Raw genomic sequence first — 22,583 nt, forward strand, 5'->3', positions numbered from 1 at the left:
TTTTGTGAAAATATCCTATCGCCTCATAACACTCCTTACACTGCATATAGTTCTATTTCAAGTATAATAATCAATAGTTCTATTTCAAGTATAATAATCAATTGTACATTAAAATATACGCATGCAAAGATAAAGTTTTTCTTTTAAAAAGGAGGTAAAAATCAGGAAAAGATTCTTCCCATTTGTTTCCCATGTATTTTTCTTATTATTTATACACGATATATCGATTCTCTACATTGATTCACATGATATATCTCGCTGATTCACATTATATAGTTTTTTCAGTAGTAATAATATTTGTTAAAAGAGGGCACGACGATAGACTTCTCGTACGCGACTATAGTAAGTCTTTCATAATATCCAGTCATGTTTACATTCATGAATGAATGTCTCGTGCCAATACAATATTATGACATATATTTATTAATTATGTTGAAAAAATCTAGTCACTTACTATGATAAACCAGAAAAATAATAATCTTATGAATATTATACATAAATCATAAAATATGAAAAAGATATATAAGATGAATATATAAGATAAATCATGTGATGTGAAAACTGAATGAAAATTTATGTACATACATGATATATACATAAAAAATTTGATATAAAAAACGAAACGAAATAATTATTAAATCTCTCCAAAAAGAAAAAAAAGAAAAAGTTGAGTATTGTTTTGTTATATATACATATTTCTTCCTTCTAAATGAATAATTATTATAATTTTTAGATTTGTATTTAAGACTTTCACGTACTTTTTTAGTTTTACAGATATATCTTCCATGTATGACACAATTTTAAAAATTATATGACATGATTGATATAGATATAGATATGTTTTACATTATACCACCAAATGGAGAGATACCTTTTCATATTTTGGAAAACTGTATTCTAACTAGATTAGATTATTTACGACATTTATATGAAGGCTCTACCAATGAATTTGATGGAAACTTTGAATATTTATTAGAAAATTCAACTTTTGACAAAATTGGACATTTTGTATTACGGTAAGTATATACCAATTAATATAACTTCTAATAGAAAGAAATTTCAAATCAATGTTAAAAGACTTTAAAAACTGTGAATAACATACGTAATCAAGGAAAAGAGTATACATATTTAAAATAAATTGTTTATAGAGACTTTATACTAAAATAATTGATTATAAATGATAAAGAATTATAAAGTCCATATTTATAATAATTTATATTTTTTTTGTTTTAGATTATTATCATGTGCATCATCAGATTTACATTTATATTGGATAACCAAAGAATCGTTATTATTTAGACATAGATTAGATAATATATTACCTAGACAACTACACAGATTATTGAAGCAAATTATATGGAAGATGCAAATATTTAAAAATGAGAAGAATGCAACTGAAATAACTCTGATTGAGTTATGCAAATTCTACTCACAACCCTTAATTTTTAAACATCTGATATCAAATTGTCACGATTGCACTAATTTTCAATATGAAGGTGAGCATTATAATGTGTAAACTATTTCTAAGAAATGGTTTATGTGATAATATTATTTTATTTTTCAGTGAGATTTGAATTGGTTCCAAACTTGGTGAAAGAAAGGGAATTAATTATTAAGAATGGAAATGTTATTACATATTGTTCAAATTGGAAAATAGTACTTCAATCATTATTTAGTAATTATGTAACTAATGAACTGAATGTCATGAGGAAACAAGCACTACAAACTATAAAACATGATCTTAGGTTTCAAATTTTAAATCAAAAAGTTCAATCATATCTTTTCAAGAAAAATGCTACTCATGGAAACATAACTATTGATAACATAGATGCAGAAGCAAAAAAATTTCCTTTATGTATGCAACATTTACATTCTGTACTAAGAAGTAGACATCGTCTTAGTCATTACGCTCGCTTATACTATAGCCTTTTTCTCAAAGAAGTTGGAATGGAACTAGAAGATTCAATTATATTTTGGAGGCAAGAATATTCCAAGCCACATACTTGTTCTTCAGTATGTTTACACAATTGGCAATCAAATGAAAAAAAATTCATATATAGTATTAGGCACATGTATGGCCTAGAAGGTTCTCGAAGAAACTATAAGACGCCTGATTGTAATTTAATTTGTGTAAGTATAAAAATTTCATAAAATCTTGTCTAATATCAAAGCTTTATATATGTTATTATGTGCTAAAACAGAAATAGTTTGTTTTTAATAGAAAAAAGAATTATTCTTGCAAAAAGATTATCTTTTTTTAAAGATTAAAATGCTATATTGCAGGCTGGTATCAGTGGAGCAACATATGAAGGTGGTTGTCCCTTTAAAGATTTTAATGTAGATAAGCTCAAAAATCTTTTACATGCTTCATTAACTGAAGATGAAGCAGACAGACTTATAAGTAACATATCTAGTAAAAATCCAGAAGTTCTTTGCAGCGCTTTTATGAAACTTTTACGTAAAGACAATATTAACAATATTATCATCAATAGTCCAGTACAATATTACTACAGAATGACTGATTAAATATTTGTTATAGATAAATCTATACAAAAATTTGTACTATCTATTGTTGTTAATATTTTTCACTAATATTTGCAATTATCAAAAGATTTATCAAAAAATTTTTTGTAAATATTATAAAAAGAACAATTAATTTAATACATTACTAATTTTAAATTAACAAATTATACAACTAATATTAATAAATTATAGAATTTAAGGAATCATTGTTTGTTAAATGACTGTAGAGCATCTTTTATAACATGATGAGTTACACCATCTCTAACTAATATGGCATGTACTCCAAGTTTACCAACCTCTATAATATTTCTGGTCTCGTCATCAAAAAAAAGCATATCTTTGTAATCAATTTGAGAACTTTTTTGAATGCTGAAAGTTATATTCAGTTAAATAATGCAGTTTTATAATGTACAACAAATTGTTCAGAAGTTTTACATAGAACTTACTTCAAAAAATGTGCGACTTTGCTACCAGGAAATATTTCAACATATTTGAAATATTTTTTCCAACCAAATAAATCTAATAATTGTTTAGCACCCTTTATTTCTGATGTACGTGATGCTACGCCAAGTTGATATCCTTCCTCTGATAACAGTTTCAATATATCAGGAACATCAATATAACATTTTACTGTACGACCGTGTGCATCTACTATTTTATTCTGCGTTCTAAAATTTTATTTTTTTTTAATCCTATAAATTATTGAAATAATACACTATATTTATATCTTTCATATTTACATAAAAAAAAAATATACAAACCCTCTCTTAAATGGAGGAGTTACATGAGTATCAACCCAAAATGGCCACAAAGTATAATCTAAAATTTAATAATATTTTTTTCTACTTATCTATATAGAAATCATTTTAAATAATTTTAGCATGTATAATCAAAGTATTTAGTTCACAATTTTGTCTATACCTAAATCAAAGACGATAACTTTTGGTTTCTTCTCCATTTTTTCACTAATTAAATTTTATGTGTAGAATCAAATAAACACAAAATGACTATTGCTAATATTATATAACTATTTCCTCCTTAAAGAACGAATAAAAATATAAATTATAAGATAACCTCCTATTATCTTTGTATGTAGTTACTTTTTTACTGCAATAATATCTGTCGAGAGGGGGTTAAGTTCACATTTGTACGACAAAATATTTGTCGAACGAATTGATTGGTCATCAGAAAATTCGTAGAATCTTGATGGAGACTCTAGAAATCCCTTATTCGATAGCCAATTACCACGTAGGATAAATTCGTCATACGACAAGTGAAATGCCATCTTTAGTGAACATGGCACATTTTTCAAACTATATAACTCTCGTAAAACAAGCAATCTTTAATATATTTTCGATGTTGCTTTCTTTAAATCAATACCATTATCTTATGAAAACTGAGTAATTTTTAGTATAAATGTTATAAATGATGTTTCTGAAAGTCTCGAAATATCTCTATTCTGATATTAATTTGAGAGACAATTTGAAATTGTTTTTTAGCGAAAATATTTTCTATTTGATATTTTATATTATTATTAATGATTTTAAAAAATTATATGCGTAAGTAAAAGCGCTGCAAAGTTTACAAAATGGCAAATTTCTGTTTCTTTCTAGAAATCCATTGTTACATTTAAAAATTAAGACAAGTTCAATCGACGCTAAATAATTGCAGAATGATAGCATATTATATTATTTCACATACCTGATAAATGCGCATCGATTGTATTCTCAATTCGCCGAGAAAATAACGCGAAATACGCGAGAAAACTATTTCTAACTTCTCGGAACTTTGAACGGACGAACAGATCGAACCATTAACACTGAGAGATTCCGATATTAAAATATCGAATCGCGATCGTACGCGATGTTTGCAAAATACTTCGCGACACTTTACGAAAAGTGTCTCGCGATCATTTTCCGCGCGCGAAATTCACTTTTAGCGATTATTTGCGAGAAATACCGAACGACGAGAATCCATCGTACCGCCGATACCGTGATGGATTCCGCTACTGACTCTACTTCGAGAATCGCAATTTCGTGATCGATATATTATCGATATATTATCGATCTATGGATCTTATCGCAGGATGCGATCCCCTTGCATCTGTATGCAAGTCAAATCGTTCCATCGACCAATCAGAACGAAGAGGCAAAGATTCCCTTGTTCTTATTGGTCATCATGCGAGTGGAGACATTTCTGGTAACATTATGTATGTAAAAAATTGTTACGCAAAATATAAATTGAATATAATCGTGAAAATGACACGCGAAATATCTTTAGATTAAAGATATATATTTGCAATGCAAATCCATTTTAAAATTGATTAATCGAGTATAATAAATTCGCAATGAAGAAATGTGTTGGGATAGGGAATTTCTAGCGCGACAGACATTTTAAAGTCAAACTAGGCTGCATTTCGATATAACTGCCAATGAAAATCTATAGTATATGTGACGTGAACTATAGATTTTCAGTACTGGCAATGAATATCGGAACACAGCCCTAATCTTCCCATTTGCTTTCTCTAGCTACTATAGTATAGTCGCATCATTCTTGATTATTCTCGTTTACCGACTTTCAGGTGAGAAATAAATATTCAGGTCGCCTTAAAGCGATATTTGGATAATTTATATCACAAACGTTTATTGAATATTAAATACGTACGTTATTTATCATTCTTTATGAATGTAGTAAATAATACATATCAATTGTTTATCGATAGAACGATAATTTCTTGACAATTTCTGAAGAATGGGGCTAGAACATCAAGCTTATTCGATGCACGCGTAATTCTTGTTAAATTTTCTTATTAAATTAAAACAAAACTTTCGGCTGACTTTAATTTATTTTGATCACTTTTACTTATTAGACTAAAAACAGCTGTAATTTTCATTTATCTAGTTCTCACAATCAGATTAAGAACTATTCCATTGTCGCAACTTTTAAAGAAAATAATGAATATCAATGCTTCCTTATTTTGCAAATCTATGTGTTTTTATTTGACTTAATTTATATATTCTTGTATGTAGAGAAAAATACGTCAATTTTCTGAAAGACAAAAATAACGAGCATATTTTGAATCTTAAAGCATCACAACATCTATCTATGGAACATTAATGTATATTCTTTATTGATAAAAATTTTTATTAATGTGAAGCATAAGATAAAGTAATAAGGGATTAGATTGTTTTGATACACAGTTCAATTGAATCGCACAATATAAAATTAGAAATATCTGTGATAAAAGAAGGAAATTGTGCTTGATATCTTAGAAAAAATTTTTGAGAGAGAAAATTATAAATTATCTTAAATGTGTAATAAATACATAATAACAAATGTCTGCTTAATGAAAAATTGTTTTTATAAAATGAATTATTAAAGTATCATTTAAACTCTACAAATATGTGTTTGAAATATCTGTGCGAGTCGAATTTATATTTATTTTACTATTATAAATAGTCTGAATAGTATCTCCCAATTGAAAATCTCTTTTGTTGAATATTTTTCTCTTTTTTCTGCTTTTGATATTTTATTGGCATAGTTATTATCTCTGTTTGTAATCTATGCTATTTGGAAATATATAATTTAATTTAATATTCAACTTATGATTATTAAAAAAAATCTTGTCATATTTATTTGGGAGTAAAAAATTAAAAAAAAATCTATTCCTTTTAAAATTATTTATCCTTATTAACATTCAATTTTCTCACTTTTAAATAATAAATAATTTTCAAATTTATTGCCATAATTAATAAGATTTTATAAGATTAAAAATAGATTATATATATAGATTTGATTTAATGATAGATTAATAAATATATAATATGAATAAATGCTCTTAACTTTCTTATTTATTATTTAAGAATATTTTAACGGTTTTGACTTGTTTTTACATTATACATCATAATTATATAATGTATATATAAACTGGACAATATTAGAGAATGTTATTGATAAAAATGTGCTTGATCTAATTAAATATTATAATACTCTATTCTTACAAATCTCTAGATATTGATTTAAAGAATAAGTTATTAATAAAAATATTATTAATTTTCATTTATTGTCATATTTCAGAAATGTCCGAATCAGATCTTTTGGCTAGTGACCATATTGATGGTCTTGATGGTCTTGAAAATGGTCAAGATGGAGATGCTATCATGCAATGTGATGGTGTTAAGCGTGAATTAAGTGAAGCAAATATTGATGATCCTGTAAGTAATAGTACGAAGATAATGATTATTTAATTACTATCTTACTAGAGACAACATACTAGAAGACAACACATATAATCATAATAACAATGTTTTTATACAAAAATTTATAAAATTTATAAAATATTGTTTATCACTTAGGAATTAGAGGCGATTAAAGCGCGAGTGAGAGAAATGGAAGAAGAAGCAGAGAAATTGAAACAGCTTCAATCTGAGGTGGATAAACAAATGAATATGGGTAGTCCACCTGGCATCAGTAAGTTTACTTAAATTTATATTTTCTATGAAATATATTTAAGAATAAAATATGTGAATATTATTATACACTTTAATTCTTATTCAAGTCCTTTTTTTTTAAGTTTTAAACATGGAATAAACATATGTTGGTTTATTTTCTTACAAGATGAGATATTATTTCATATTTTTATGAATTTTATTCTTCTATACACTCATAATATTATTACTCAAATTAATCTCAATCTTTGAGGTAGCAAAAATTAAATTTTTATTTTTTGATTTACAATTGCTCTATCACATAACTGAATTTAATTTTTCATCACTATACATTTTTTAATTATAATATAAAGTTAAATATAATAATTATCTTTAACAATGTTGTTTTTTTATCACCTATTTAATTTTAGCAAGCCCATTAAATATGTCATTGGAAGATAAAATGGAAGTTGATAATCGATCCATTTATGTTGGCAATGTAAGTTAAATAAAATTCATTTATACCTTTTAAAAATTGCAAAACATAATACTATACATATCATTTTTATATTTTTAATCAATATTTTATATATTTTGCAGGTTGATTATGGAGCCACAGCAGAAGAATTAGAACAACATTTTCATGGCTGTGGCAGTGTCAACAGAGTGACAATTTTATGTAATAAATTTGATGGTCATCCTAAAGGTTTTGCTTACATTGAATTTGCCGAACGCGACTCTGTACAAACCGCAATGGCCATGGATGAATCTATGTTCAGAGGTCGTCAAATTAAAGTAATGCCTAAAAGAACAAATAAGCCTGGTTTCTCTATGACAAATAGGTAATATTTTCTTTATGTATACATATATATATATATATATATATATATATATAATCTTAAAATAATTATTATATAACTTATGAAATTATATATAATTATAAGATCATATATAAACTTTATAAACTATAAAAAAGTATCAAATAATATATATATAAAAAAGTTATTTAATTTTTTTCTTAAGGCTTTTATATCTTTTATTATCTGTATATTTTCTAGGGGTCCCAGAGGTGCAAGAGGCTATCGAGGTATGACTAGAGGAATTATTCGTAGTAGTGCATATTTTGGATATAGACCTACAAGGCGGCCTAGGTAATAATTAATTTTAACTTATTTCTTCTTTTAATGAATATACATATAGCAATATCTAGAGTATATTTTTATTCTTTTCAAAACAATATATTTTATTCTTTTTTATAAATTCTATTATTTTATGTTTCTTTTTTTCTTTAGGAGTTACAGACGTGGTTATTATATGCCATATTGACCATTTTAAGGTATGGCAACCTTGTTATACAAGAGTGTGTCAAAAGGTAAGTTTTTATTTTAAACTACATATATATGTATGTACATATATCATAATCTTTTATCGTTCAAAGAAAAGGTTTCAGTATAAAAAAATTAATGAAAAACTTATATAACTTATCACATACTTTGTACTGATTGATTGTAGCTAAATATCTTATAACTTCCCAAAAAATATAATTAGATGACAAACAAAAAGAATATAAAAGCAAAAAAAAATATTTAAAAAAACATTTCTTTGAACAATTTATACTTTGTGCATCTTGTTATAATTCAAGGAAGGACCAGATATACTTGGATTGTAATAATTCGACAATAATATAAACAAATTATCAATATTATTCAGATGTAAATAAATAAAAATATTAAAGTGAAAAATATAAATTACTGGTCACTCCTTAGTAAAATATATAGATAGCAAAATTATTATTGAACACTGATTATTACTTGACTCTTATACTAATCTGATGTATCTATATGATCAAGCTTGATAATTTATATGTGCAATAAAACAAAGAGAATCGTGAAAAAGTTAACAATTATCTATTTGTTTTATTCATTAAAAATAATTGGATCGATATCTAGATACATTAGTACATTGACACTTATATTGACACTTGGCCATGATGAAAATTTATATTAATGAAGAATATTGCAATACATACGAAATTGTGAAATCTTGCACTTATGTGATATTTTATTTTGTACTATTTCTCTATACATTGTACATGTACTATATTTTTTTAGCTAAAAAAAAGAAAATTATTACATTTTTTTATTATTTCCAATTAGACATTTTTATTAAATTATTCATACGTAATACTTTGTGGGTTGAAAATATGGCCTTGTGAGATGTAATATTGCAAATTGTAAGTTTTTGTGAAAAATTGCCTAACAATTCACACAAAAAACTTACAAATATGTATATGTATCATCATGCATTGCACTGAAAAGTGGCTAAGATATTTAAGTAAATTCTTATGATATGTCCACAGAAAAAAAAACTGATACGATGGAAAAAAAAGAGTGAAAGAAAAACATCATGTCAAAAGAAAAAAAAGATTGGACAAAGATGGGCACAATTAATCATATATGTTTGATTTAATAATCATCACATAAAAATACAGATGTAGAACAGCGATCATTCACTATTGTAGTTCAATTAATTTTTGTTAAAGCTTCAATATACTATTACATTAGTAATTTTAATAAACTGAATTAAATTTAAATTGTATCCGCCTTCAAAAAAATTTCTTGAGAGAATTTCTTATTTTCTCTTTACTTAATTTATATATATTTCATATAACTATATTTTACAAAAAAAAAACGTTTATATACTTTACGTTAAATGTTTTATATAATTATGTTGAATTAAATAATATTAAATAATTAAAATGATCTTTTTGTTCATATTATATATATATATATATATATATATATATATATTGGAATATTTACTTATTAACTCCATTTGCACACACATATACTACAAAAATATATATCATATATGCATATGTGATGCATTTTTATATACACACATATACGTATGCATATATATTTTTTTTAAATAGTAATGTATTTTTTATGTGAATCACGTATTATGAATATAATTGTTGACAGCATATTATTCTTTAAAAATATGTACCAATCTTGAAAAATTTTGTGTATACACTTAAAAACAAAAATGAAAAAGCACTTTAATAACTTTAAAAATATAAAATAATTGACAAATTTGTATGCAAAAGTATATTTGTATTTTAGTGTAATTTCATTTTTTATATAACGATATAAGGTATAATTGTGTAGGAATATCTATGTATAAGAATATAATACCCATATGTTATTAAGGCTGATACATCAGATTACTGTAGCAATGAAGAATAGCAATGAAGAAATTGGATATGAATAATAATATCTAAATATTAGTATTGATAATTAAATAGATTATTATTTAATTAACTATTGCTATATTATAGCACAAATAAATCTACTCAATAAAATGCACTGTCAGTTTTATAGAAATATCATGAAAGAATAACACTAAAAAGGATTGAACTACAAAAAGTGAATGTTTAGAGTAATATCATATAATTATAATTTGTAGTAAATTTTGTATGCATGATAAGTGAAAGTTGCATCTCAATTATAAATTATTAATTATGTGTATGATTTTTACATAATTATACACTACATATATTTTTCACATTATCTGCAACTTTCATTTATTCAATACTAACTATACATCTTCAATTTTATCTTAAACATATTGCTACTAATTTGTAAAATGCGTGTCAAATATTTCTGAAATATGATCCATTGTGTTAGGAGGAGAGCCAACTTTCAACACATTAATGATCGAGCCATGTTTCGTAATGTTACTTCCATGTCGCTAAGTATTTTGCAGGTGCAGCGCAGCATCAGCATCAATTCAGTGATAATACAAATTTCATGAACAATTTTTACGTTTCATTAAGGAAAAAAAATAATAACATATGTGTAATATGCAAATGTAAAATTAATGGATAAATAAAGACTTTCTTGGCTTATTTAAAATACTATGTATTTCCATGTAGGAAAGTATGTAGGAAGAACAAGGAAATGAAAGAGAGAAATATACTTTTCATTTATTTATATCTATTATTTATTAAAATCGATAATATTGATATAAGATAAACAATATTGAGAGGTAACATTTTATTATTTATAACAAAAAAAGTAATTTTAATACTTTTTTTTATTATATTAATTTTGATATATTTCTTTGATAATAAGCTTAAAATTAGCAACAAATTACTTTTATGAAATAACTTTCCCAATCCTAGTGACGCAATTAAAAAGAATAAAACACAACACATAGGAAATGGTGTAGCATATTTATTTATAACATTCAATACCGTTCAAACTGGCGTCCCTTACATTTTAGATGTCAACATGTAATGATATCAGAAGAATAAATTTCGTTTATATAAATTTGTAATATTTTAATAACAGATATAATCTAAATATTAATATGTATATTTCTTTCTTATTACAAACTCTGATTTTTTTGTATAATCTCTGAAGGCATATGCATAATTAATTTTTAAAATGTTTTTATCAATAATGAAGACTCCGTGAAATATAATAGTTATTAACAAAATATTGAAGATCTGAATTTGAAAGTATTAAAGTATGATACATTTAATAAAATATAATAATTATTTTAACATTACCACACACATATATGTCCCATAATTTTTTTAAATTATATTAAAGCAAAGATTAGCATAATTTTCTAGAAAATATATACAATTAATTATATGTATATTATATGTACATATGTAATTCACACATATACACACACACAAGAAATATCTTCTAGTCTAAAATTTCAGATATCAAATACATTCTAACCAGACATTAATATCTAAAAATAATTTTTAAATTATATATTTTTGTATGAAAGATAAGTGTCTGTATGAAATCAATTATTCAATTAGCTATTAATAAAATTTTCATTACAATTGAAAATGCTACATAAAATAGTTAACTTATACAATTATTACATTGTTTTTCTTCTTGACATACAGATATATATTGATATCTGTAATTTAAATATAAATATATAATATTTGAATCGTTTAATTTAAGAGAATAGTTAATTAGACTAGAATCTCAAATATAAATCATATCTAAATCCAATGTTCATTATTTATTAAATAAATCATAAAAATATAAATACATCTTGAAATAAACATTACTATGTCAATTATTCTGCAATTTTTTATAACAGTTATATACAAACGCACAGACATATGTACATATGTCACTCACACATATGTATATATGTGTATGTGTGTGTGTGTATATAAAAAATAAATTTATAAATAAAATTTTAAAATCTACTATAAATATTAATAAATATTGATATAATACAAATTGTTCAAAAATTCCAGCAGATATACAGATTTTTTATTTTTTCTTAAAATCACATATTTCCTTTTTTAAGTTGCAATAGAGTCTCCAATTGATTATTATTTATTATTTCTTCTTTTATGTCACTTTATATTTACACAATTATGTGACTATGTGCGTGCATGAACATCTTTTATATTTTATTCACTTTCTCACTCTACACTCAATCACATAATAAGGCAAATATGAAATATATATATATATCTCATATGATAAAGCAGCATGAAAAGAGAAAAGTGCTAAACAGAATTGAACAATAAGCAAGCTCTATTGTACATATAATTGTATTATTACAAATTTTAAAATTTATTTTAATGTTATAAATCTGTTACTATCTGTATGTATAATTAACTTATTTTATACAATTATTACTAAATAATTTAAAGAATTAATTTTATAAGAGACAACATACTCTGTATAATACAGAGATATATTTATTTATATTTATATTTATTTCTCAAAAATTCAGATCTTCAATTCAGATCTAATAAATTTAGCCACATATACATACATACATACATACATACATACACACATACACACATACAAACGTACATACCTCGAAATATTAATTCAACTGCAATTAAAATATTTTGGACTTATTTGTAGTTTGATTGCAATCTGTCTGTCTGATAAATATGGCCATGTATCATGGCCATATAATTTTTATATTCATTTGGTCTAAAGAACAGGATATAAGATTGCACTAAAATAGACATTGACTAGCATATCATGATATTAATTTCTAGATTTTGAAAAACAACAGAACTATTGTTAAGAATTTAATTCAAGAGTTTCCAAAATTGATTGACATAAGCTTTGCAAAAAAGTTGTTAAAGTCTCTTGTTTTGTATATCCTGTATATGTCTTTTCGAGTTGTTTTAATGTTTCTACTCCTCCTTCTCTAATTAACATTACACAGTATCGTTTTGCTGAAAAATAAACATATATCATTATTATAATATATTTTGATAATTAACACACACGCACAGACACACACTTGTGTGTACGTGTGTGTGTGGTTTCATCACATAAAGGCATAAGTCCGAAATTGCAATTTTACAGGAACGAAAAAGAAAGGTTTTAAAATTCAAATTTTATACACAGAATTATAATTATAATTTTTAATTAAATATTTTAGATAAGAAGCACTAGGAATATAGACATATTTCTAGATTTGCAACATATATGAATTCCTGATTTGATATTATAGCCGATATTCACAATCTATTTTTATTTCGAAACCGTCTAGAGTAATATTTTAGAATGGTAATACAACTTTGTGATTAATTTATAACATCTTAAAATTATACTTAAGATGATCTTAAATATAAGAACGGACTATGAAAATTGGCTTATGACTTAGTATTGAAACTATTGAAATATATATATGTACATATTTCAATAAGTTCATTATATATATATATATATATAACGATACAAAGGCAAAAATTTAACAATGGGTATATCCTTCTTACTAGAATAATTATATTGCAAATTATTTAGATTATAGCAAGAATAATTTTTTTAACGTAATTAATACTAAAAAAAAGATGAGAATTTCGAGGAACTTATTGAAATATGTACATATATATATTTCAATAGTTTCAATACTAAGTCATAAGCCAATATTCATAGTCCGTTCTTATATTTATAGTTATATTTATTATTAGTTATATATATATATATATATATATATATATATATATAATATATATATATATATATATATATAACTGATTAAATTTTAATAGAATTTATATATTACAAAATAATATTCTTTTTTAGACTTACGATTCTTTGTGCATACGTGATGAATTGCCCATACTGCCCAGAGTTGAACTGGATATGCATCTGTACAACGTAACAGTGGAAAAAATGGTTGAAAACTACGATAGGCAACCATTTCTCCTTGTGGTGTTTGCCAATGAGTTACAGCATAAACTAGTTGGTCCAACAATTGCTCTCTACTCGGATGCGAAGGCATATTATGCCAAGCTCGAGGACCATCACTAAGCAAATGTGCAGCAATACCAGCTGCAAAATAGGATACATCAATGTGCTCAGAGTCGAGCAACATAGAAAGCATTTTTATAAATCGAGGTTGCATAAGTCGTGGTCTCAAGTGGTCAACCTGAAATTTTCAATGCAAAGAATAAATAAATTGTATCTTAATACAATGTTGTATGAATTCTGATACAAACCTCTGCAATATTGTTTAAGAGACCAAGAACCTTAGTTTCTACACTAGATTCTCCTTGAAAACTATCCAATACCTCAAGAAATAATTCCATTCCACCTTCATCAAGAAAAACTTTGCAAGTAATAGCACTTTCATCAGTTAAATTCCATAGAGCGCTTAATGTAAATTTCATTGTAATATCTACTAGTTTAGACTCTACTTTAGATCTAACCATTGCAAGCAATTTCAACATATATTGTGGTTGTGCGCCAAGCATAGATGTTTCCACAGTTGATATCTTTGCTGCTAATATTGAGCAAATGGCCACAGACATACGATTCATAGATGCATCATCAAATGTCGATAAGCAATTCATAACTAACCTTGCACATCTGTTAATTTAAAATTCTTTTTTTATATTTGTTTATAATGAAAATATAATTCTTATTATGTTTTTATGCTAAAATTTCAATATGTCCGCCCTAGTAATATTTTTAATTTTGGTTTTTACTTATGTGTATATCAAAGAACATTTAAAATTATATAAACATATTATATTTTCATTTATTTATATAAAGACTAATATTATGATTTAAGAAAACATTCTTAATTTTTTAATTACTGAAACATAAAAATGAATGTAGATATAGAAATAAAATTACTTGCAATTAATGTATATAATAAATCTAAATAAAACTAGAAAACATTGCCATTAACACAGCATATATCATAAAATATATGTAACAACACATAAATTTTATGATAAAAAGATGTACTTTATATTATACACATGTACGTATAAATATTTTATAATTAAGGAGATAAAGCATAGAAAGATTAATATCGATTTGTATGCATTATAACAAGTACATAAAAACAATCATATTGCTATCCAAGATTATTTGATGTGTACAATCTCTTTTATTACATAATCGATTTCAATTTATAAAAAAAGACAGTACTTTTCTGTGTAATAATTTACAAGATTATGTTATATTATTATTATTGAAAATATATAACGAAAAACTATAAAATTATATATATTAATGAATAATTCAAGATTATGAAAAAGAGAATTTTATATGCTTTATTTTATGCTTTATCTCATTGAGTAACATAATTAAAATTTTAGCATAGATTTTAAATTATAAATGTATACCTATATTTATCAAATGCAACATCTTGTAAGATTCTATCACTGCATAAAGTCAATAGTGTGTTTTTTTGAAGTTGATGATTAGTTGGATATGATTCCATTGCTAATAATGTTAATTCGACGATCTGTTTAAGTATCGATGGATGAATCATAAGAGCTAATTCACCCTTGGTAAGATTATAGATACATGCAGTAGCTGCCATTTGTACACGGAACTCTAGTGGATGCTCTCTCATTCCAGGCAGCACTAATTTTATCACATCGACTCGTGGTTCGAGAAAATTTGGTGTTAAACGAAATAAATTAAACAAACACTTTTGAAGATATATTGGTCTGTACGTATATCTTCTAAGGGCTTCTAAAATTTGTGATTCTGTTGCTGTACCACTAATCTGAAGCAAAAAATAGTTATATTTTATATTATTGCACACCAATTTCTTTTATTTTTTATATATATGAAAGTAATACATAAAGACAGTATAGTTGCATTAATTTCAATACTGTATGAACTTACAACAAATTCGGATCTATAATCTTCATGTGTCGAATCTATGAAACTTTCATCATAACAAGCATCAGAATGCACCAGTCCCAGAAATCTCAAATGTACATGTGACGTAATAAAATTTTTTAAATCTTTCGAATTTATATCATCTTTACCTATATAAAATATTATGTTCAATAAAAAAAGTCTTGTGCCATTAACTAATAATTTCATTTTTAAATAATTATCAGAATATTATATATAAATATTGTGTCGAGTGTATAAATATCACTCTACTCACCCGACAAATCTAAAGTCGTCAAATAAGGCATACAATTAGGAGCTCTTAGGAAATCCGTTATTTTTGGCCTAGCTGGTGCAAACACTTCAAAACCATGTGGATCTTTCTCATCGGAAATGTCTAAATGCCTTAATTCATTTAACTCCAGTAATATTGGTATTAAACTTCCATTTATCTTTAAATTGTACATATTTAATGTTTTTAAACGATCTTTACATTTCTTTAATGGTGTTATATCATCGACTCTTGTAGAAGATATATCTAAGCTCTCTAAAAGGGGAAGATCTTCGACTACTATGTCCAAGCCATGTTTATTAAATTCTGTTCCTGAGACATTCAAGGTGTGAAGTGCCTTTAATTTGTTTAATGTTGCAATATCTACCATGCGTTGTCTATAACAAAATATGTGTGTAAAGTTATAAGATTATCATCTGTCATAAGAATCTCTCATAACTCCGCTTAAAAATGTGTCTTAATGTGTGTGAAACTTAATAATAACCTTGAAAAATCCATAAAACTTCCTTTAGCTACACTTAGCGATCTAAGGTTTTGTATACTCCAATCGCCTAAACAGCTAATTAAATCATTAACAGTTATTTTAAGTCCATTTACTATTAAATCTATAACTTTATGTTGCTTAAGAACACTTAAGCCTTTAACCGATAATGACGATGCGTCCTTCAGTCGTACATGCCTAAAAGAAAATTAAATGTTATTATAAATTCTTTCTTCTAAATAAGCTCAAGTCTTATTACCTTAATCTAGTGGTCTTGGAGTCAAAAAGTGTAATTGTCAAGTCGGATAAGGTTTTCTTTTCACATAGGTTTGATAATAATTGTTCCGATACTTCGGCCGGCAAAAAGGCATCTGGATGCTTAAAAGTGAGTCGAGTTGCAGAGCTGGAGGGAGCATTGTTAGACGTTGTTCTACTTATTGTAGTATCAAAAGCAACTTCTGTGCTATTACTATTCAATGTACAAACATCTTGTTGATCTAAAATTTACATTTAAGTTTTAATTTTGCAAAATATGCAATATACAGTTTTACACGGATACTTACTAGAAACAGTGCTACTATTGGGAATACTGGAAGAATGTAGACTTGTATCACCGAGATGGACTTCGCACAAGCCTAGAACGTTTCCGCAGATGAAATCGATACAAACCTCCTGAAGACTTCTTGGAGACTCAAACATTTTATACTTTTGCTGTCATTTAACAACTTCTTTTTTCTATTAAATTTCTACAGAACATCAGCCATCTGTGTATTCACCATCTCGTACCTTTTAAGTGCAAACATTAAGAAAAATGTGTTAACACATGCTTTTATATATTTTACATTTTCATTTTTTAATATTTCAAATAAATTATACCGTGTATATTAAATCATATGGTGCCTAAATAGGGTAGTATAAAACGAAAAAATGTTTTTCCGTGTTAAAACGAATATTAAAATAACATCATGTGAATTCTGCGAATTAATTGTATAAAAGAAACTGTACACTTTCTCGAACACTTTCCTAATCGAAATAGAATATCAGGAAAAAAGGAAACATATTCCTACCAATAACGCTCGGATGTGGCAGAATTTTAAATATTATGATTACGTAATAAAAAATAATTCCGCATGCGGAAGTAGGGAAATACTAATACACTGGCTAAACGCTATACTTATCGCGAGGATTGCGCATTAAAATCGAGGATAACCTCATTATTCCGAGATCACGTCGATTATCAAATTTCCGTGCAAGAGGAATTTAATATCGAGTCCAAGTACAAAACGCGAATAGTGAAAAAAAGCCCGCTAAAATAACCGCGAAAAATTGCGGACTCTCATCTGTGATGAGGATGCCATATTGACTCTACAAATGTCAAAACAGACCAAAAAAAGAGCACAACTATCGTCGTTGTCGTCGTCGTCATCGGTGCGATGCGGTCACACCGAGATTTGTGTTGTATATATATTATATTATTATACTGTAACGCACACGCGCAACGGTAGCATGATAAAGCGGATCGTCTCGTCTCGGCTGACAGCCGATTGCCATCAGCTGATTTTGGCCGCCGCGTGAGAATTGGAGTAAACGTCAATTTCTCGATTCCGTTACGTATGTGACGTACATACACATGTACCTCGATGAGAACGTTGTCGACGTCGTGACATCCGTTGACGCCGCTTTATTACCCATATTAATCGCGCTCGCGCGTACGACGTTCCGATTTCCATGTATGCACATGCAAGTGACGGGCCACGATCGTCGCTGACGCGACTCTGTTTGTGGTAGCGTGAGAGGAGAGAGCTCTGTGTGTTTAGCTGTTTAGGCCCGTCGCTCTCGTATAGTCAGTTGGTTATTGACATATTGGCAATATGGCGGTAAAGTGAAAAAGGCTTGTGCAGCATGCATCGTGATCTCATTCTCGCGTAGTGAGAATTTTCCCAGGTACCTGTCTTGCTGCGACGATGCGAGACGTAATTGATGACACGCCAGTTCGTACATTTTCTTTAATATATCTTAATTTTTCCTTTATAGTTTCTTTAAACTTTATATATATATGTATTTCGTCGATATTTGTCCTAATTTGCGTACAATTTATTGTCTTAATAAATTGTCAATAAGAGAACTCTGAAATAATGAATCTCTATGTAGAAAGAATAATGTGCAAAAATATTTCATGAATAGCTTGATTGAACATACACTCCTTTATCTTATCTTAAGACAGATATGATGCACATTCAAGTGCTTAAACTTTATGTTTCTGCAGATTGGAGTGAGTGTAAAAGCAAAAGTTTTTATTAATAAATTTACTTATATAATTTTAATATATAGACTCACAATATTTCTCAGAATATTTCTTCAAATTTTAGATACATTATCTTATACTTTTATTACCTTTATTACTTTGATTAACATCATTTGATTAAATAAAAATTCGATATTTGTTGAAAATGTCTTCAAAAGTTTGTAAAACAGTAATTTGTTGCATTTCTCTCTACATATTTTATAATATATATATATATATATATATATATATATATTTTTTTTTTTTATTTAAATATATATAATTATATACATTATTATTTAACATCATTTGAATAAATAAAAATCAACTAATATCAGTTATAATACTAATAGATTAAAGAATTTAATGTATTATATATATATACATATAATTTTAAGACATATCTTTATGAATTACTTTAAGATTTGATCTGAGACCTGTTGCTGGCAGCTATAACCATGGTATGAGCTTCTCATCAAGTGAAGTAATGTTAGACAATAATTAACATTCTTAATTGCTCTATATCCTTTACTTGGACTTCTTTGAAAGATGCCAAGTTTACGGAAGAAAGTTGCTGGTTTCATGCGCCAACTATCTATCAGCAACTTGGCTGGTGCTGTGGAAAGTATAGGCCTTGGTGAACAGTCACTTCAAAGTCCACAATCGTTAACTCAAAAATTTCCTGGTGGCTGTTTCATCACACGCTATCTCAATGGGTAAATATTAAAATTAAAATATATATTGTTTGAAACATATACCTTAATATTCTCTCATTTTGTTCTAATGACTATAATATATTGACATTCTTAGATTAGAAACGAAACAAGAAGGACCACCAATTTTACACGGCCGAAATCCAGAAGAATTACCAAGTAGACAACTCGACAATTTTCAAGAAAATGAAGAAATATTTGCAGCTTATACTGGTCCTGATAGTGGTCTTACGGCAGTCAATCTTCAACAGAAACATTTAAGTATTAGTGATACTGATATAGATTACATTGATATGCTAGATCAAAATGAACAGTATAGAAGTGGTGAGTTTAGAATAGTAACATTAATGAAATATATTTATTTTAATATATTTTTAAAATAAAGATTTGCAAAACTTTGCAGGATCAACGACATCAAACATTAAAATTGCTGGAGTAACTGATTGGTTTAATCCTCATGAAAATGCATATGGAATTGCAACTACATTATATGAGAAAAATCCTACAAATAATACTAACAATGGAGAACCAATAGCTGATTGTTTTGGCATTGTGGCAAGACCAAGCTCTGCTATATTAGCTCTTGCAGATGGTGTCAATTGGGGTAAAAGCAATAATATATCTAAAAAAAGATATAGAATAGACTGACATAAATGGAAGATAAATCAAGTATGAAAATACAAAAATTTAGTTTGATAAATTTATCTATAATTTTATTATATTTGATTAAAATTTTATATTTGAAAAAAGATATCTTCAAGCTTCTTAAGGTACTTATTAAAAAATCATTCAACGGTTCATAGAAAAATTAGCTCTGATTTTTTTTACATGCTTTATATATAAAGTACTTTATATATAATTAAAACTAGTCAAATTTGACTCGCTATTAATCTCAATCTATTCTAAATTAATATTATAAGATAGATACTTTACAGTCGGAAGTTTTAGGTACAAAAGCAAGTATAGCGGCTAGATCTGCAGTTCATGGAAGTATAGAGTATTTAAATCAGGCTCTGTTTTGCTCATCTATAAATAGTGAAACGACAACGACAAAGGATGTATTTATAGCATTACTTCGTTCATTCCATGCAGCACATTCACTGATTCTTCAGGAACAAGGAATGCTCACTACTTTAACAGTATGCACAATCCTTCCACTGCCAAATTCAAGTACTGATATATGCCAGAAAAAATATATTGCTTGTACCTGCAATGTTGGTGATAGTTTAGCTTATATATACTCGAGGTAAATATATTTTTATTATATACCAAATTATAATTTGCAACAAATACTACGATCTTTGATAATCTTCTCTTATGTAAAAACGAAACAGAAAAACTGGTGTGAGAGAGATAACACGAGGATCTCACGATATTCACTGCATGCGAGACATGCGAGATGCCTTAGGAGCTCTAGGTCCAGTAGATGGCTCTAATCCTGAATTAAATAACTTAACATTGGCCATAACAGAAGTTGAAAGAGGAGATATAGTATTTCTGACGAGCGATGGAATTTCAGATAATTTTGATCCTGTGGTGGGAAAATTCGCAGTTCTACCAAATTATGGTAGCGGTGCTGACGCTATGCTAAAGAGTTATGATGCAAGATCAAAAACGCGTCGAAAGTCTACAGAAAATCTCCGGCACACAGAATCAAGTAATAGTAATAATGTGAATAGCAACAATCTACCAGTAGTTGAAGCTTATCAAAGACACGAACTCACACTACTCAGGATGGAAGATCTATTGAGACGCGGAGTTTCTGGAGAAGGACCGCCTTGTAATAGTGCCAAACATCTGTGCGAACTTCTTTTAGACTTTGCGGTAGGCGTGCAACTTTTAAGCAATATTTCTTGCGATATACTAATTTTTCCTTTGTTCTACAGGTGCGCATAACTGCTGCAAAAAGACGGATTCTAGAAGACACGGAATTGTATTATGCACAACATAAAGATGGTCAATTGATACAGCTCTCGAAGCAAGAGCAGAGATCTCGAAGAAAAAAGACATTAGAGAAAATATCTATGATACCTGGCAAGCTAGACCACGCGACGGTCGTAGCGTATGTAGTTGGGCCCTAAATTTCTTCAAAATGTAATATGTAATCACTCACGATAATAGAGCATAGATTATATTTGTCTAGAAATTAATTGAATTTTCTATATTTTTTTTCTAACAGTCTTACTTGTAGTATTAAATAAAAAGGAAATATATCTTTTACACAAGAGCCTATGTGTCAAAAATTATCATTTCCACACTTTTAAATAATATTGCAAAATCATCTAAATGAAGATAAAATAAATAAAGATAAGATGATGATGTTTTATAAATTAATCTGGATAAGATTATAAAGTATTTTATTAAAAAAAAACCTAAGTTAATGACAATTTAAAAGAACAAATTATTTTATATAATAGAAATTTCAAACAAATATATTTATGTAGTTTCAGTAAAATCTTATTTTTTTAAAGCAAAAATTTTCTTATATAATATACTATTTAACAAATAATTTCTACCTGATATATATATTTATTTTTCTATAATAAAAAAAAGATATTGCTGTGTAAAAAATATTTTAAAATTATTGTGTTTGTATGTGTGCGCGTGCGCGCAGATGTGCTTATACCGAAATATATGGATTAAATGTGCTAAACGTTACTTTTTAAATCATTTTTGAGAAATACTTACTGTTTGAGCCA

The 22,583-nt window shown here is 26.8% G+C and overlaps 5 protein-coding genes across 6 annotated transcripts; 3 read left to right on the top strand and 2 right to left on the bottom strand.

Annotated features, from left to right (window-relative positions):
* Positions 1-732: 732 nt before the first annotated feature.
* Positions 733-2,526, top strand: LOC105255634 (probable DNA primase large subunit). Its single transcript, XM_011265041.3, has 4 exons — positions 733-1,016; positions 1,234-1,496; positions 1,565-2,130; positions 2,284-2,526. Exons 1-4 carry the CDS (start codon positions 817-819, stop codon positions 2,524-2,526), a joined length of 1,272 nt encoding a protein of 423 aa, XP_011263343.1. The 5' UTR covers positions 733-816.
* A 170-nt stretch (positions 2,527-2,696) lies between these two features.
* LOC105255633 (magnesium-dependent phosphatase 1) lies at positions 2,697-3,599 on the bottom strand. Its single transcript, XM_011265039.3, has 4 exons — positions 3,445-3,599; positions 3,285-3,342; positions 2,970-3,191; positions 2,697-2,892 (listed from the first exon to the last, which is right to left on the bottom strand). Exons 1-4 carry the CDS (start codon positions 3,479-3,481, stop codon positions 2,727-2,729), a joined length of 483 nt encoding a protein of 160 aa, XP_011263341.1. The 5' UTR covers positions 3,482-3,599; the 3' UTR covers positions 2,697-2,726.
* Positions 3,600-5,033: 1,434 nt separating this feature from the next.
* Positions 5,034-8,322, top strand: LOC105256043 (polyadenylate-binding protein 2-B). Its single transcript, XM_011265683.1, has 7 exons — positions 5,034-5,104; positions 6,601-6,737; positions 6,879-6,993; positions 7,382-7,449; positions 7,551-7,792; positions 8,009-8,101; positions 8,243-8,322. The coding sequence occupies exons 2-7, from the start codon at positions 6,603-6,605 to the stop codon at positions 8,274-8,276; spliced, it is 687 nt and encodes a 228-aa protein (XP_011263985.1). The 5' UTR covers positions 5,034-5,104; positions 6,601-6,602; the 3' UTR covers positions 8,277-8,322.
* Positions 8,323-13,037: 4,715 nt separating this feature from the next.
* On the bottom strand, positions 13,038-18,322 carry LOC105256041 (protein zyg-11 homolog B). The gene is made up of 10 exons (XM_020029017.2): positions 17,764-18,322; positions 17,451-17,673; positions 17,147-17,384; positions 16,891-17,085; positions 16,392-16,783; positions 16,121-16,266; positions 15,610-15,998; positions 14,473-14,842; positions 14,063-14,402; positions 13,038-13,200 (listed from the first exon to the last, which is right to left on the bottom strand). Exons 2-10 carry the CDS (start codon positions 17,584-17,586, stop codon positions 13,043-13,045), a joined length of 2,364 nt encoding a protein of 787 aa, XP_019884576.1. The 5' UTR covers positions 17,587-17,673; positions 17,764-18,322; the 3' UTR covers positions 13,038-13,042.
* Positions 18,323-18,453: 131 nt separating this feature from the next.
* Positions 18,454-22,078, top strand: LOC105256042 (PP2C-like domain-containing protein CG9801). 2 transcript variants are annotated; one of them, XM_011265681.3, is made up of 8 exons: positions 18,454-18,878; positions 19,595-19,632; positions 19,721-19,887; positions 19,982-20,208; positions 20,288-20,488; positions 20,833-21,130; positions 21,219-21,708; positions 21,771-22,078. In XM_011265681.3, exons 2-8 carry the CDS (start codon positions 19,630-19,632, stop codon positions 21,963-21,965), a joined length of 1,581 nt encoding a protein of 526 aa, XP_011263983.1. In that variant the 5' UTR covers positions 18,454-18,878; positions 19,595-19,629; the 3' UTR covers positions 21,966-22,078. The 2 variants fall into 2 exon arrangements, with proteins under 2 accessions (XP_011263983.1, XP_011263984.1); XM_011265682.3 differs by having other exon boundaries at positions 18,454-18,831.
* Positions 22,079-22,583: the final 505 nt, after the last annotated feature.

Source organism: Camponotus floridanus, unplaced genomic scaffold (assembly GCF_003227725.1).
Source record: "Camponotus floridanus strain SB8 unplaced genomic scaffold, Cflo_v7.5 scaffold14, whole genome shotgun sequence".
NCBI lineage: Eukaryota > Metazoa > Arthropoda > Insecta > Hymenoptera > Formicidae > Camponotus > Camponotus floridanus.

Coding starts and splice junctions, on each gene's coding strand:
- LOC105255633 (XM_011265039.3), bottom strand. CDS start 3,481: ATGGAGAAGAAACCAAAAGTTATCGTCTTTGATTTAG. Junction 3,343..3,444: donor AGTTATCGTCTTTGATTTAG/GTATAGACAAAA, acceptor ATTAAATTTTAG/ATTATACTTTGTGGCCATTT. Junction 2,893..2,969: donor AAAGTCGCACATTTTTTGAA/GTAAGTTCTATG, acceptor TATAACTTTCAG/CATTCAAAAAAGTTCTCAAA.
- LOC105256042 (XM_011265681.3), top strand. Junction 20,209..20,287: donor AAATGAACAGTATAGAAGTG/GTGAGTTTAGAA, acceptor AAAACTTTGCAG/GATCAACGACATCAAACATT. Junction 21,709..21,770: donor AACTTCTTTTAGACTTTGCG/GTAGGCGTGCAA, acceptor TTTGTTCTACAG/GTGCGCATAACTGCTGCAAA.
- LOC105256043 (XM_011265683.1), top strand. CDS start 6,603: ATGTCCGAATCAGATCTTTTGGCTAGTGACCATATTGATGGTCTTGAT. Junction 6,738..6,878: donor AAGCAAATATTGATGATCCT/GTAAGTAATAGT, acceptor TTTATCACTTAG/GAATTAGAGGCGATTAAAGC. Junction 7,793..8,008: donor GGTTTCTCTATGACAAATAG/GTAATATTTTCT, acceptor TATATTTTCTAG/GGGTCCCAGAGGTGCAAGAG.
- LOC105255634 (XM_011265041.3), top strand. CDS start 817: ATGATTGATATAGATATAGATATGTTTTACATTATACCACCAAATGGA. Junction 1,017..1,233: donor ATTGGACATTTTGTATTACG/GTAAGTATATAC, acceptor TTTTTGTTTTAG/ATTATTATCATGTGCATCAT. Junction 1,497..1,564: donor CACTAATTTTCAATATGAAG/GTGAGCATTATA, acceptor TTTATTTTTCAG/TGAGATTTGAATTGGTTCCA.
- LOC105256041 (XM_020029017.2), bottom strand. CDS start 17,586: ATGTTTGAGTCTCCAAGAAGTCTTCAGGAGGTTTGTATCGATTTCATC. Junction 17,385..17,450: donor CAATAGTAGCACTGTTTCTA/GTAAGTATCCGT, acceptor TGTAAATTTTAG/ATCAACAAGATGTTTGTACA. Junction 14,843..15,609: donor GTTGCATTTGATAAATATAG/GTATACATTTAT, acceptor TTAAATTAACAG/ATGTGCAAGGTTAGTTATGA.